Source organism: Oxyura jamaicensis, chromosome 8 (genome assembly GCF_011077185.1).
Source record: "Oxyura jamaicensis isolate SHBP4307 breed ruddy duck chromosome 8, BPBGC_Ojam_1.0, whole genome shotgun sequence".
NCBI classification, from domain to species: domain Eukaryota; kingdom Metazoa; phylum Chordata; class Aves; order Anseriformes; family Anatidae; genus Oxyura; species Oxyura jamaicensis.
Window position 1 is genome coordinate 4,061,507 of NC_048900.1, and position 15,982 is coordinate 4,077,488.

Here is a 15,982-nt window from a genome sequence, read left to right on the forward strand (position 1 = left end):
TAGATTTTATAATTATTTTAAGGCTTATTTTTCTTTTCATCTTCAAATGAGTGTTATCTCTTAACTGATGCTAGTGTTAAGCACCTTCAATATATTTAAGCATAGTATTTGACAGCAGAAAATTTAGCATCCATTATGGAGAGGAGGTCCCTGCTCTATTTTATTCATGTTGTACATCCTTTGGAAACACTAAATTACAGTCTAATAATTCACCTGTATTCATTGTTAATAATTGAGCACAATTATTCATTCCTATTTAATCAAAGGAGTAGACTCTGAATCTACAGTCTGATCCCAACTGGTTTCTGTGAATTCCAAGCCTTGTCCACATGCATTATACTGAAGAACAGGAACCATTATTGCCATCAGCAGTGGTCAAGGCAGACAAACACCTACAATCTGTTTAAGACATGTTTACATCTACTTAGGATTTGATGTGAGTTTGGATATGACAGTACATCCCACTTAGTTAATACATTTTAAGTATTTAGATATATTCCTGTTCAAGAAAGATAACAAGGGATGGATTTAACAACCTTTCCCCAAAAAATCAGTTTATTAGACTGACTCCTCTTTGATCTTATTCAAAATAGCAAAGCACTAGCCTATTCAAACCTTCCAAGTCTTCACACAGAAAACAGAAAAAGGATCAGAGTCCCTAGACGCAGAGTAGCAAAGCCCAGAAGAGTTCCCCAACAAAAACGTCAAATTACTTTGAAATTCAGTGACGAGGAAAAAAAATGATTTTGTTATCTTCTGTTTTCTTCCCATAAAACACCAACAATATGCTTTCAGCCTGATCCATTTTGGAACACAGTACAAGGAGACGCATGGAGATCTACATAGCCAACCACATAGACAGAATGTTTAAATAGTGCCCACGGATAGAAAAGATTTCATGTACCAGAATGTAATCCAAAGGCCTCTGCCAATGTGTAATTGACACATCTTGAACTGCACCTCAAGTACAATCAATGTGGGAGTCCCTTTAAACCAAGTTCTGGGCCACGTGGACCTTTACAATTGATGATATAATTTTCAGTCAGATGGGATAAATAGTAACAGCACAAAAATATATTTAGGAAAAGTTCTGTCTCAAAATTGGCTCAAAGCAGTCATCTGAGAACAATTCAACAAGTTTTTAATACTGATCTCTTGAGCATTAAGTAACAACAACCCATCAGATCACACACACTTAGTTGAGTGCATACCAACTGTCCAGAGCCAAGTTCAATTAAGACTAGCTACCTTTTGCAAAAGCTTTCCACTTCGCAGTGGAAGTAAGAGAACAATATTATTACAAGTATTTGGAATATGTATGATATATGTATGACCTTATGCATGAGAGGTCTAATCTAAGGGACTGTCTTGCCATTAGTAAATTACTTAGTTTATGGTTGTGAGACCTGTCTACAGTGACAAATAGTTTCTGTGAACATTTTTCATTGCCTGAGGGGGAAAAAAAAAAAAAAAAAAAAACGGATTCTATTTCATCCCTGTTGATATTTACCTGCTACCAGTGGAGCTGGCCAAAATAATTTTGTGTGTATGTGCATTTGTGTACCAGTCACAGCTCATTAGAATACATGACATTTCTAGCAGAAATATTTCACAGTTCCAGAATACTCATATCACCCATATCTTTCAACTGTAGCATTTGAGGGTTTTCACTCATCACCAGTGAAATCCCAACAGTACACTGGGGGAACAAATAGGTACAACTTGGCAAATGTGTATTGCTATCTTCTTTAAAGAATTACATTTCAACTCCGTTGAGCAAAATGGTTATTCAAATACCAATGTGATAAGTTCCTTCAAACGCTCAACATAAATGAGTGCATAGCAAAAACTAAGGTACTCCTGAAACCTTCCTTCCTCATGTCTGGAACAATGCATGCCATTTAGCTGTAATTAAATGCTCCCTGGGTAACTTGTATCCAGCACAACCACTAATGTGCAAATAAATCTTGTAATACATGACTGATTACTCACCTCATCAACTTGAGGATCTTGAGCCTGAGCAGCATTGGGCACTGGGGAATCACAGTCTGGGCTATAATGCTCACAATAGTCATACGCAGCTCTAGGGTCAGCTATAATCAACAGCTGCTGGATCTCACCCTGCAGGAAAGCATATACAGATTAATTTAAAAATACAAAAATAAATAAGAAACAACAAAAGGTTGTCTACAGTTCATCAGAAGACTTTTCATTTAGAAAACAAAACTAGGTGCATAATACATTTATTAGATATTATATTAACATTTGTGTTTATATGTAACTTATCTACTTAATTTTTTCAACTGTTCTGAATGACATCCTAATTATAGTTCACAGGACAAATGGACTAAATATAAAATTCTGGCTGAACATGCTGTCCGGCTTGGAAAGGAGAGGGTGGAAGGTGTAACTCCTGCTCCATCATTTTCATGCTGTTTGTTTACTTCTTCACTGGGAACCAGTCTAAATTCCTGAGATTTAATTCAGAGCACTTCCTACTACCAGCATGCAGCTCAGCATGCAAGTGATCAACAGTATAATTCTGAGTTTCCATCACATCTGAACTCTAAAAAAACGGAGGAAAATAAAATAAAAAAGGCCATGCCAGACACACACTTCTTGGAATAAAAAAAGAGGTAAGCACTGTGTAAATACACAATATATAGTTTGTTAAAAAAAAAAAAAAAAAAAAAAAAAAACAGCTAACAAATGTTATTTTCATCTCTATACCCATATATCATGTGTAAAAACAACATCACACTAAAGAGACCCACTATTCTGGATAATAAAAATGGCTTTGCTGAGATCCCCTACAGTGGCCTTGTATGGTTTTTTATGTTTATCATTTTCCACAGAAAGCTGTCTGGTATTCAGTATATTTCTTAACATAGTGGTACCATTTAAACAGCGTTAGGTAAATTCCTGCCAAGATTTCCACTATAAATTTCCTCATTCAGGAGCTTCAAATGCTGTCATAAAAATAAGGCTGTTGAAAATTGGCACATGTTCTAGGTCAAAATGCATTAACTTCAATCTCCCCCTGTATTTCGCCATAAGGAAGGGGGTGTGCGTTAAGCTTTTATATACTTCTAATGTAATTTAATTTTCTTTTTAACAAGAAGAGGGTAAAGGAATAACTTTGTTAGTATACCTCTGCATATTATTTCTTTAAGGAGAAAACATCATAACTGGTGGAAATGTAGAACTAGAAAAATTCTAAATTACCTCAGTATTTCCAAAATCACTTTAAACCTCTCAGAATAGTACCCTTTAACAAATTATCAAAATTGGAGAATATTTTAAAATAGGAAAGCACAGTCTGGAATGCTCCTTCCTTTCAAAAAGAAAAATAATAGAAACAAGCAAAGAAAACTCTAATTGGAAAAAAAATGAAAACTCTCTCCTATTTTCCTAGTTTTATAATATTTTACTATCTTAACATAAAATATGAAATACTTAATTTCTTAGTGTATAATTGCTATACATTACAAATCTGTTCACTATAACACTCTCAATTCATTTTATTTTATATACTTATGTGTTTCTCAGATTAATATATGTTCCCATGTCAGTGGTGCTGGGCTGTCTCTTTCATTTTTCCTCTGCTCATTAATACTTCCTTAGTTGGACACCTTCCTACAAGACCTGCTGTACATACAGAGGAATTTCCCTGTTGATTCTTTATACAAATCCCTCAGGAGTACAAGTGAGTGCTTTGAGATGTCCCATACAGTCAGTCAGTCAGGGCTATATAATCCCTTTCTCTGCCACTGAGTGATTCCAAAGTGCTCTGCCCTTCCTCTTTCACCCAGCCAAATTAAAACTACGTGAAGCAGATGAATACGTTATAAAGAATTAGCAACCAAAAGACAAAAGAGGTAGCTCTTTTTGACCAACCATTACAGAAGGATGTGTGGAGCCCCCGTCTGTTGAGCTCCGGTCCTTGTCTTGCTGTGTGCCCCTGAACATAGGCAGCTTTCTACGTTGCCCATACAGAACAGTGTACAGTACACAGTGTGCCAGCTAACGTAAGTAATGCAGAAACTGCTCCTGACACCGGCGTCTGTTTAGTGCAATATGCAGAGAGAACCCAGTCAGGGGAAGATAGCCAATATTTTGTTGGAGCTTGCTTTGTGCTGATCTTGAATGCCATGGAATTTTGGCACTGGCTTTTGTTGGATTGTGTGCTTGCAAGAAGCACTCTCAGCATGCTGTTACCACTTGGCTTAGATGTCCCTAATTGCTTAAAGCTGTTCCTGATCCATTGACTGTACTTCCCAGCCCCGCCTGTCTGCCTGTCATGGGTCTACATAGAGGGAGGCCCTCAGAAGTCTCGCACAGTATACATAAAATGCTACTGGCTATTCATGTGTGATAAGTTTACTAAGGAATTGATTGATTTTATACGTTGCATATCAAATGCTATTTTTTCTCTTTTTCTTTCAAGATTTCCTATAAAAGCACTGTTTTATAGGTTTTGTTTATTTTCAATTTTGTCTTTGCTAATTAAATAGCTTTTTTGAGTATTTGTATGTGATGCATTAACAATGCAGATTCACTAGTCAGTGAAGAGCTTTCCATTGAGATCAAATCAGTCATCTCAGCACAGAGTTCCCCATAAATTATTGTGGATTTCACTATTGTGACTTAGTCATCAGGTAGTCACAGGTATTTGTTTGACAAATCTACACTCTTTCTGAGAATTTTTCACAGAATTACATCAGTCACAAACACGTTCTTTGATTTTAACCTCTTGAAGTCTTGACTTCGTGAGAGTGAAATGGAATTGTAGAAAGTTCTTTGTGAAGAAGTTACAAAGACTTAATATGGCTATACTTTAAGACCTGGAGTCATGAATTAGGCACTTAATTATCTACCTGTAGAAGTCCCAAGAGCTGTAAGTGAAAATATGAGCAAATGGAGTCATGGGTTAATAAAAATTTGAATAATTAACCTCTAAATTAACAGTGAGGTACCTAAACATATATCCATATGGGCATAATGTTACTCTTCTATAAAACTTGCGTGACGTTCAGAATTCTCACACAAATTATGAAAGAGGGAAAACAGATGAGAAAAGAGATAGGAAAATAGGGTAAAATTTACAAATACATTTCCTTCCCTTTGAAATTGTCATGTCCACCTTTGTTGGTTTAGCCTGCTCAAGCAATTTAATCAACTTCCTCATCACAGATTCTTCCCAGAAAAGGAAAGCTGAGGTTCTAACAAGACAAATAAGCCTGAAAGCATATATACTAGAAAAAAAAGTTAACCAATTCCAGTGAATTCAGTTGAGTAATTTTTTTCTCTTTAGTACAAGTTTGATCTATTTTACCATAAAATTTACAGTAAGATGCAAAATAAAGTAATGCAGTAAACAAAGTTTCATAATCCTTGTTATTTTCCAGTAAAATTTACCAAATCCAAGCAAAATACATTGAAATAAATAAAGGCAGTTAATTTTCAAAATCAATAAGAGTTACTCATTCCTTGGTGGGGATGTTATGTGAGCTTAAGATACATAACCTGCACTTACTGTAGGCAATGGGAACAGCTGGACACAAAAGCAGGGAAAGAATTAGAAATCCCTGATGTACGAGAAAAAGAGAGGCCAGGGTATTAAGAGGAGATGTGTCAGGAGATTGGCTTGTTCCTAACGTCACAATTAATTCTGGATTACAGTCTGTTATCTACAAATATGAAAAGATCTACAGATGACATAGTGCATTTCACAAGTCAACTGTTTGCTGGCACTGCTGAGTCAGTCTTGCAGCAGGACATGTCAGTGAGAAGTGGGTGACAGTAAAAGGCTGGGATACAGAACTTCTGGTGAGGTATCAGACATACAGCCACTTTTTCATGTTACTATTTCTAACAATGTGCATTGTTTAATTTGTCTGGAAAAGTGCTGATGGCTGATTTAGCCCTCAAGAAGAAAAATATGTTGCCTTACAAGAATTTTTATCCTGGATAATGATTGATATAATGGTTTTTAAGCATTGTTTATTGGATATTTAACGTTACTTGCATATTGGAAATAAGAAAGTTGAGATATAGGTCTCTGCCTAAATTGCCCACAGGTAAAAGGAAACATTCAGCAATGTAGTTAAGTCTACATTAAACATACAAGTACCTCTTTCAACTAAACTGGGTCAATATGGAGATTTAACATTCAGTTTAGATCGTAAATATTTTACTGAAATAGACACAAAGTTGGTGTCAAATACAACACAAAACTCACAAAGTCAATGTGTAATTGAGCAACCTATCCCAGTGTGGTACAGAAATGGTTAAAATCTATGCATGTTTTAGCTCCTCTATTTTGGGAAAGTGCACATAATTAAAATCACAGTCTTTTGAACCAGTCTCAGTCTCATGGTTATATGGGATAAGCTTCCTGAGAATCACAAAATAACATGCCCATCAGTTACACCTAGTATGCAAACACAATACAGAGAGATTACTTTTGTGGCATTACTCCAAAAGGTACTGCATCGAGTAAACTACTCTTTGCAGAGTCCTCCAAGACTGTTTAAAAGGATTTAATTAGATCTGAGGAAAGATTTGCTGCTTTAGAGTGTCTTTGTGGCATGCCAAAGCAAATGTGAAGAACAAGACTTCAGAGCATCAAGAGCGGGAGAATATGCTCAAATTTGTTGCATGTATGCCTATTGGAGCACTGGAACATTCACTCAAATTAATTTTTCTACAAGGAACAGCTCAACTAAGAATAAGAAGTATGTGGTTAATTCATCTGTTGAAAATTCCTCTGTGAATGTCAGACATTCCACAGTGACATCACAGAATAAGAAAGTTTCTGTACAGGTATTTTCAGGTTTGGTAGAAAAAACACACCTCACTAAGTATTTAATGCACTGGGTAGGCTATCCACACTGAAAACAGTCTCCTAATATCAAACACTTCAGAACACAAAAAAAGACAAAGTTGTCTAATGAAAAATGAAATGGAGACAATTTGCAGGAAAGCAATAGACTGCCATGTTCTCTTCCCAGTTTTACAGACTAAATTTCTCTTGTAATTATTGCTTTGGTTAGCCTCGTGATAGTTATCTCTATATTTGATTCTACCTTTTCAGAAGTTTTGTTGGATTCCACAGAAAAAGCAGAATAAAGAAAATCTACAATTAGATACAGTGTCTGACTCTCAACGCTCTAAATCGAGGGTCTCAGTCATAAGGAACATTATTATATCATTATAAGCAATAAATGTTAATGACTCCTTATTATCTTAATTATGACTTAATAAATCTTATCTTTATTATATGTTTTATTGAAACATTAAAGAAAATTCCCTTTTCCTCTTAACTATATAATATTACTAATACTTTTAAAATATGGTATATTGGAGAAGTACAACCATAAAGTAGTCCATTTATAGTCTCTTTATCAACTAAAGGTCTCTATCATTGACGAGAACCATCTCTAATATCACCTGCCAGCATTATTAAAAAGTTGATAGTATGAAATTTTTACAAGGCTGTAAAGGCAATCACACCTTATGAATGAATTAAAGCTAAAACTGGTGTTTTGTTGTTTGGTGTTTGTTTTCTTTTTCCTCCTTCCAGTATTAAAATTTTTATAGTCTATTTCCCTAGCTCTACAAGAGCTGTAGATAGTTCAGTTGTACAACAGATGTTTGGCACATCTCTTTCACAGGAAGCTTAACAAAACAATAACTGCAAGGTGAAAGTGACCTTTATCCAAGGAATATGAGGTAAATATTTCTTGAGAAACTCTGCCAGGCCTTTTCCAGACGAGTAAATTTCACAAAATGTCTTTTTGTTTGTTTGTTTTGTTTTTCTTTGTTGGTTTATTTTGGTTTTAATAATTTCTAAAAACAAGCCTGCTTTTCAGTTACACATCTAGGATGCTACATAACAATGTGACAGGACAAGAGCTTAGAAATCAAGTTGCAGTTTCTTATTATAATGAGATTTTCTAGGATTATATCATTATGAGAAAAATACTTTTCTTCTTTCAACTGGTCTAAAAAAAAAAATAATGCAGGAATTACTTAAATGTATGATTTACATATCAAAGGCTCAGAAAGAACTCTCACTCTAGTTATATTGGTATTAGCAAAACACTATCCTTCAGATTCATATTCTGGACAAAATGAGAACTTCTTCATGCTTATACGGATAATTAGCTTTTAAATACAACTCTCTAAATGGAGATAAGAACATAACAAAACCAGTGCTATGCTCACAAGCACATCAATATCCTTAATTTTTCATATGATGGCTAAAACCTAAGGCTTCCAGGGTAGACTCTTCAGTAAATTAACAGAAACCTTAACCTGTGTATACGTGCCAACTTTCTTTAATTAGTTATGTGACAGTACAACTATAGACTCAAAAGAACAAAAGTCTAGACAGCCTGGATGTTATTACTATGGAACCAAGAAGAACCTGCTGCAGAATTCATTTAATCTTCTTGCAAAGATTTGAGGGATTGAGGAATTCCAGGGGCCCTTACTATAATATTCCATAACCCAGGCCCAATTCACAATATAGCTAGAGAAAGACATTTAGAGCCTGCCAGACTGAAACACTGTAAAAGCCATATACTGTGAATGCAGAATCTTGTACAAGTCAAAGTTTCCATAGAAATCAATGTCTTCTTGATTCTTTGAAACCTTATGGTTACAGTAGCATATATTCAGTTTGGTTAAGAAATAGGTTGATATGTTCAATTATAAATTTTAACCTTCAAAACATGGCTGTTCACAGAACAAACTCTACTGAACTCTTGGCTGAGGGATTCTATCTTATTACTATGCCTGCATATACAGCACATGTACATAACATACACATACATACAGAATACGTGGCTGTTGCTCCATGCTGTACAGAAATACTCCCTCAACAGAAAAATGATTAAGTGTGTCTAAAAACCTGAGAAGGACGAAAAACCTGCAAATCTTTTAAGTTGTTGCTTATCTTTGAAACCTCAGCTGTTCTTTACAGCTGTTCTTTAAAACTTAAATGTGTATTACACACAATATCAAATGAGGTGATAACAAATCCAATCTGTAAAATTCCCTGAAGCTGAGGCAACAATCAGCTTTCATGTCTTGAAAATGAACTTGAACTTCCCTGACTTCGCTTTCAAAGGTAAGGAAGGAAAACATAGAAAACAAAATTATTTATTTTCCTATCCCGCATAGGGTTGGTAATACTATATTAGAAAACAAACAAACAAAAAAACAACACCAAATTACCATTCTTTCAGATTAAAAAAAAAAAATAAAGGAAACAAATAAGCCAAATAATAAGCTTTTGGAAGAAATGTTACTTTTTTATTAGGTGCTTCTGAAATGGAAACAGAGCTTGCTTTTTTGTTTTGTTTTGGTTTTGTTTTTCTTTTTCTCCCAACACTGACAGTTGGCCAGTTCTCTCATGCTGATAGCTAGAAGGATGCTTCTAAACATTTTTGCCTGGAAGCTATTGCACTGTTTCTTCCATTTACATAGATTTTTTTTATTATTATTTTTGTGGTCTGACACTAAACATTTAGTGGGCCAATATTAAAGGTATTATTAAAGGTGACACATAACCAAGGAATCACTTTGGCTATGTCTACACGAGGTAGTAGTACAGCTCAACAGGATGGTGTAAGAGAGAGGATACTGATGACTCCTCATTCATAGAACATGCCTTTGGCAGAGTTTTACTTTTGGCTACCTTCCCCATTCTACTTTAGTTGTGCAGCAGTTTTGGTTATCTAGTTAAAACTCTACCTATTCTACTACTGCTGCCATCTACACAGAACATGCACACTGACAAGTGGCCTTCCTGCTCTTTTGCACTGGGGAATTACCATCCTTAGAAAAGTATGAAGTATGGTTACTCATCCGAATGGACCTATAGGTTAAATCATTTTGTTGTCCAAGTATTATCCCTGCACCTTCAAATGCTCAGGTTATTAAAGGACTCTTATGTTATACAGAAGTGTATGATTTTATTTTTTCATGAGATCAGGTTAATACCTTACTAATAAAGGATTACCACAAGGATTTGTTATTGTAAACTGTGTATGATTAAAACTTTCACTGGCTTTAAAACTGAGTTACATACATCAGGTTTTGGCTCGTTATTTATAGCATAGTGCCAATACAATCATTGTATCAGTCTGACACCCAGGGAGTTTTTGAAAGAAAGTCTCTCTAGGGAAGTATCCGCGTAACAACTGTGTTAGTTAGTAACAAAATACCTGGTGTATTGTTCACACCAACAGTGCTAAATGAAGAGTGACAAATCCTTAAAGCTGGCAAGGAATAAAAAGATCCCTGCTTTTTATCAACTATTTAAGCTAAAAACATATTTCAATGGACATAATTCAAAATTAATAAATTATTTTACTGAGTGCCATACACCAATATTATTATTATTTTTTTTTTTTTTTGGAGGGGGGTATATATTTGTATGCTACAAGTAGGTATTCTCCCTTCTTTACATGAGGAACCTATGAACCATACTTCCTTGCACCATGCTTTGGAAAACATATGACATTAATTTCAAACAATGTGTAAAAGATTGAGGTATACTCTATCAGCCATATAAAAACAAGCATTTATAAATTAGTACCACTGATAGCAGCAGACCCACTTCAGTGAGAAAGTGCTTAGCAGAGTAAGTGAAGGCCTCATAATTTGGCAATTAGTAATAATTCAGTTTCTAGAAAGCATAACTTATTTTAAGACACACTCAGTTTACTCTTTGCTTCTCAAGCATTTGATTAGCACTTGATGCTAATCCTTGCTTATATCCAGTACCTTGTTTGTAACATCACATTGATTCCCATATTGACTGAGCATGATGAGCACCAGTTAAAAAACTTTATAAAAGTTCCTCATATAAAACATGCAATAACCTCACAAGATTTGGAAAATTCTTTAAAAAAAAAAAATCTTGCTTTTAAATCTAAAACATAAAGACTTTCTTAGAGCACCCATAACAGATGCCTCTTAGCTTTAGCACCAGTAGGTTAACTTACCAAGGAATATTAAGTTTGTTTCATATACTAAGTTAGAAAACTGGATAGTCATTTTTCATGCCCTGTTAGGTCATTATTCAGTCCCTTTTCCCCTTTCAGTGGTGATCTACCTGATCTCTGGACAGCTGGTATGCTTGGGATATTGAGCAAACATCAACAAATGCGAATACAGCACAACTTTACATAACACAAACAGAGAAACCACTGTACCCTGACACCAGATACGTGACTTGGTTTTGATACACAAACGTACGACAAATACAATATGGGCATTATTTTCTGACCTGTAGATTTTAACAAGTTTGGCTTTGAAGATCAGATCCTCAGTCTAACATCTTATATAAGACAGAGAATAAAACCACAAAAACCAGTTTGACAAAGCTAGGCAGAATAGAAAGAAGTTGTACCCTGTACTGGAGGTTTTTCCTCATGGTATTCTTAACTCTGAGATGACAAAAATGAAAAATGAAATAAACTCATTTCCAGAATTTCCTGTGCATAGGATAAGACATGTTCTTTGTTGTTGTTTTCATGCGTTTGTTCAATGTCTGTTGTGGTTTCAAGATACAGCAGGGTTCACAACACAGAACTACCAAGCAGAGCCGTGGAACCACCAGACATCACCCTGGGCTACTATTGTTATCATGAATTAGAGGAATGGAGCATTTAAGACAACTAGGAGACTTGAGCAGGAAACAAAATCCAGGGAAGAGCCCCAGATATCGGAAAATTCAGCAGCAGTGGCTAAAGGATGGATAAAGTCCTGTTGATGAAACAGGAGTGCTATCTGTGTAGAGTAGATAAAAACATGATGAGCTCAGAAAGAACTAGGTTGCATTGCAAGACATTGGAGGATGCATATAATTAAAACTCTATATGACACAGCAGTTTGTTTTACTTTTGAGGGACATTCCAATTGCATATTTTCAACACATACTTGTCTAGGTACATATGTTCACTGCTACTTGAATCTTTATATAGTCATGTTGGCCCTACAGTAAAACAGCAAGCAGAAATCTATCCGAAAAGAACTGTAAGCTGCTGGTTTAAGAGACTTCGGACTAAATCTTAACCTCCAATTACAAGAACAACCTTACAGGAACATAACTGGTTTCTCTGGGTAACAAAGCAGAAAAGGGGCACAATTATGTATGTAAGGCAATCTAGTCATTGAAGGAATCTGGAAATCTACAGTGATGCAAATGTTAGAAAATGTTGCTGTTCTCAGTGCTGAATGTTGAGATTCAGCCTGTAAACTGGCACTAGACAGCTACGCTATTTATGTTGTGAGTCCAAAGCCATCTTTCTTCTCAGTGGGTCTCAGATGGAACTGAAGGACTGATTCGTCAAGTCAGCATAGTAGATTACAATTCAAAATTTCACAGTGGATCACTGGCTTCTTTTTTTAATCCTTGCACCTATTTTGACTTTTTTTTTTTTTTTTTTTTTTTTTGGCCAAATATACATGTTGTAGCACATAGTCTCTGACCCAAGAAAGAAATACAAATGAAAATTTCAAGTAATTATTACAAGCGGAGACCAAAAATGCTTGTTCCACACCAGATCAGGCAGCTGTAGAATTCATCTTCAAAGGGAAAATAACATTCCTATGATGTGCAAACTTTACTGTTAACTCCAGATAAATTAGGCTGTGAATACCAAATGTGTATCATACTGTTTGATCCATTAAGTCATTCCAGAAATTTTCCTACTCAGAAATGTTAATGTTTTGTCAAATGCAGGAAAATTCAAGGAAACAATGCCATAGTGTTACACTCAAAATTCTTATTTCTCCCTTGATACATATACAGCTTCTCAAGCATATACACTCCTTAGAGCCAGGATTGCATCTGTCTGTTTATAGAACACAGATGTTCTGCATATGAATTTACCTACTGATCTATATTTTCTTACTGTTCAGTTCTAATTTACCCTTGACAGTTTTGACTGTTGCATAATAGTATTATAACAGAAACTGAATACTGTAGGTTTAGAGAAGCTTCATTATTAGCCTGCAAAAATAATCATTGACACAAGAATTCTACCTAAAAAGGCCTCATGATTGGCAGTCACATACTTCCTTAGAGGCATTTTACCCTTCCTATATGTACTTCTTGGCCAGTAAACGATGGAAACATATATGTCCTGATTGCCAAAGTATGTTCCAGTTACTGGAAAGATTAATAAGTGGGATAAACAATATAAGAGATTCACATTACACAGAAAGCTTTCCAGGTCCTTCCACCCCTCTCCCAAATGCTGTTAGAATGCACAAATATCTGTAACTACTTTAGAGAGACAGAACTAAAATAGTATCATCTCATAATATCATACTACTCAATACTACTCAGCTTTGCCAAATTGTCTCCTAAATACCTCAGGTATCTCAATACCAGGCAGAGAGACAATAAAATAAACTCATTCCAGATACAACATAATCTAAAGAACAGAAAAATGCATATTTTCCAACAAGAGAGACACTGTTTAATTCTCTTTCATTTCAGCCTATCCTAACAAGTTCTAAAAAATAGTTTCTATGTTATATCAACTTTGCCATTCAAAGTTTATTCTAACCTGCATTGACTAATCTGCAAAACTAAATTACTCAATTCTGTTTGTTCCATATTGATTTTTACCTCAAAAACTTCTTCGTCCAGAATCCTAGTTCCAAAGACAGTGATGCCATTGGTGTCCACAATGGCTTTGTCACTTCTTTCCAGGGGTTTTGTAGTTTTTTTGTTACAGTCAATGATCATTGTAACACTTTTCTTCTCCACGCTAATGGCTACTCGATGCCACCTAGTAAAAAATAATAATTCTTTAATTTTTTTTTTGAAGAGTAGGTCAAAATGTTTATTGCAGACTGTGCACCAAACAAAAGTCAGACAACATTTTAAATGTCTCAATTTTTTTCCTTCATACATGCACAAATGGACAGTGTTTTGCCCTTTGCACTAAGGAATCTGATCCAGCGCCCATTGTAAGAATCCTATATTAGATTAAATTCATGCCAACCCTCTCTGAAGCTTTATCCAGAGAATGGTAGTAAACTCATATTAGAGCTGTGTGCAGTGTTTACATTTTATTAGATCAGATTTAATGATCTGACAGCAGATTTTTTTTTTTTTTAATGAAATTGTTTTTCCAAATTACTTAAGAAATTACTCATGCAAATAAGTGTTTCACACAGAGCAGGTAATTCTTTGCTATTTACATTTTACGATTTGTTCTCAGTGATAGATCACAAAAAAATTATGATATCCTTTTGCCTGTTTGAATGCTTCCTATAGCTATAGAGATTTTTCAAAGATGTACAACAGTTCCAACATAGATGCATTTTCAGATACAGATACTTAGAAATGCTTGCCGATCTTCCTGCAACAATAGTTCCATCTACATAAATACTCACCAAAAAATGAATGAAGCAGTTCAGAGCACCGACAAATTTATTGTAATGGCATGTAAGATTTTACTAATTTATTTATTTGTAAACAATTCGCTAAACTGTGCTCTGTCCTTTATGGTGCTTCACTATAATGACAGAACAATTAGTGAATCTCTCTGCTATGACAAATTAAATATCTAAGAGCTAGAACAAGACACTTTCTAATCTAACACTAGCAAAAACTGAAAGCATCTTTGATAGTTCAGGGCAAAAAGTGTAAAAGTATGCCATAGTGGTGACTGGCAAGGAAAAGGCTAGAATCAAACTATTTTAGCTGGCTTTTGTTGTCATTAAGTTTTGTCTAAATCAGAGAGACAACTTAGACAAAGAGCGGCTATATATCAAATGGAACACCTCAAAGCTAATGGAATCTGACTGCTAAACAGTATCACTGAGCCAGAACTCTAATTCCATGTTTTCTCTGGAACACGGTTAAATATTATCGTTATAAAAGCAAACTGTCCATGCATCCTCAGGCAGATTACACTGTTTACACTTTTTTAATGTATTTCATTTTGAGATGAAGATTGTTGCCCTAGAATCCTTCATAAAAGAGACAAATCAATAGAAAATTGTCAGTCCATCTTTTGAAAGCTTGCAGAGGCTGAGAACGTGAAAACATAGCTCATTCAAAAGATATGAGTGACCCCAGTTGATTTAGAAGGTGTATAGTCTCACTGAAGGAAATTATACCAAAAGAAATTGATTTTGATTTTTAAAATTTATCAGACTCTCAATATTTTGGGTGAAATTATGAGAGCCACATCCAGGTTTCATGGTATAATTCCATCTTGTGGCAACACATGGGCTCGAAGACAATTACTTTTTTTTTTCTTTTTTATCCTTTATTGAGTTATAAATGTATTTAATTGTTGCTGAATTTACTTGCCCTCTCTTCTCTACCAATTTGATTATTAAACTGAAGGTTTTAATAAAATTTCATTCCATGCATCTCTGAAGACTGTAGCAGCTCTTCTTGGACTGCAGCACAATAAAAAGCCTTTGAAAGGACACGTGTCTCTTGAAAAGCAACAATAATGGATGTGAAAAGCACTAGACTGACATTCCCAGAGAATGATTGCTTGTCTACAAAGGCAAATTAGGGGACAAAAAATTAGCAACCGTATTTAAAATGCAATATGTGTTGAAGAGTCCCTTTAATAAGAAAGGAGTATGAATCCTTGCATCACTTCAAATTCATTCTCCATCTTATTCTTCCTCAATATACTTACATATAGGCATTGTGAATGATCTTATTTATCCCCTGTTGGTTAAGGAAAATAAAAATAATGTACTGTCTTGTCAATTTATCTTCACTCTGCCTATCACCTTCAAATGGAGAAGATGGTCTTTCAAGTTAGACTATTATTTCAGTCTTTTTGAAAACAGACTTTCTGTCTTGCACAGAATGAGTCTTCATATATTTAGTTTTGGTGGGTTTAACTTCTATGACTATTTCCTCACTCCTGATTTACAGAAATAGCAAATAGCAAAGGTGGTTTGACTGTATCTGTAGCTC

At 34.9% G+C, this 15,982-nt stretch overlaps 1 protein-coding gene across 1 annotated transcript in view; it reads right to left on the reverse strand.

Annotated features, from left to right (window-relative positions):
- Positions 1–15,982, reverse strand: part of COL11A1 (collagen type XI alpha 1 chain) — a 138,340-nt gene that overhangs the window by 103,534 nt on the left and 18,824 nt on the right. Inside the window, exons 4-5 of the mRNA XM_035332976.1 lie at positions 13,655–13,817; positions 1,993–2,121 (exon numbers count right to left, since the gene is read on the reverse strand). Of these exons, the coding sequence (XP_035188867.1) occupies positions 1,993–2,121; positions 13,655–13,817 (292 nt within the window). The remainder of the gene's footprint in view (positions 1–1,992; positions 2,122–13,654; positions 13,818–15,982) is intronic.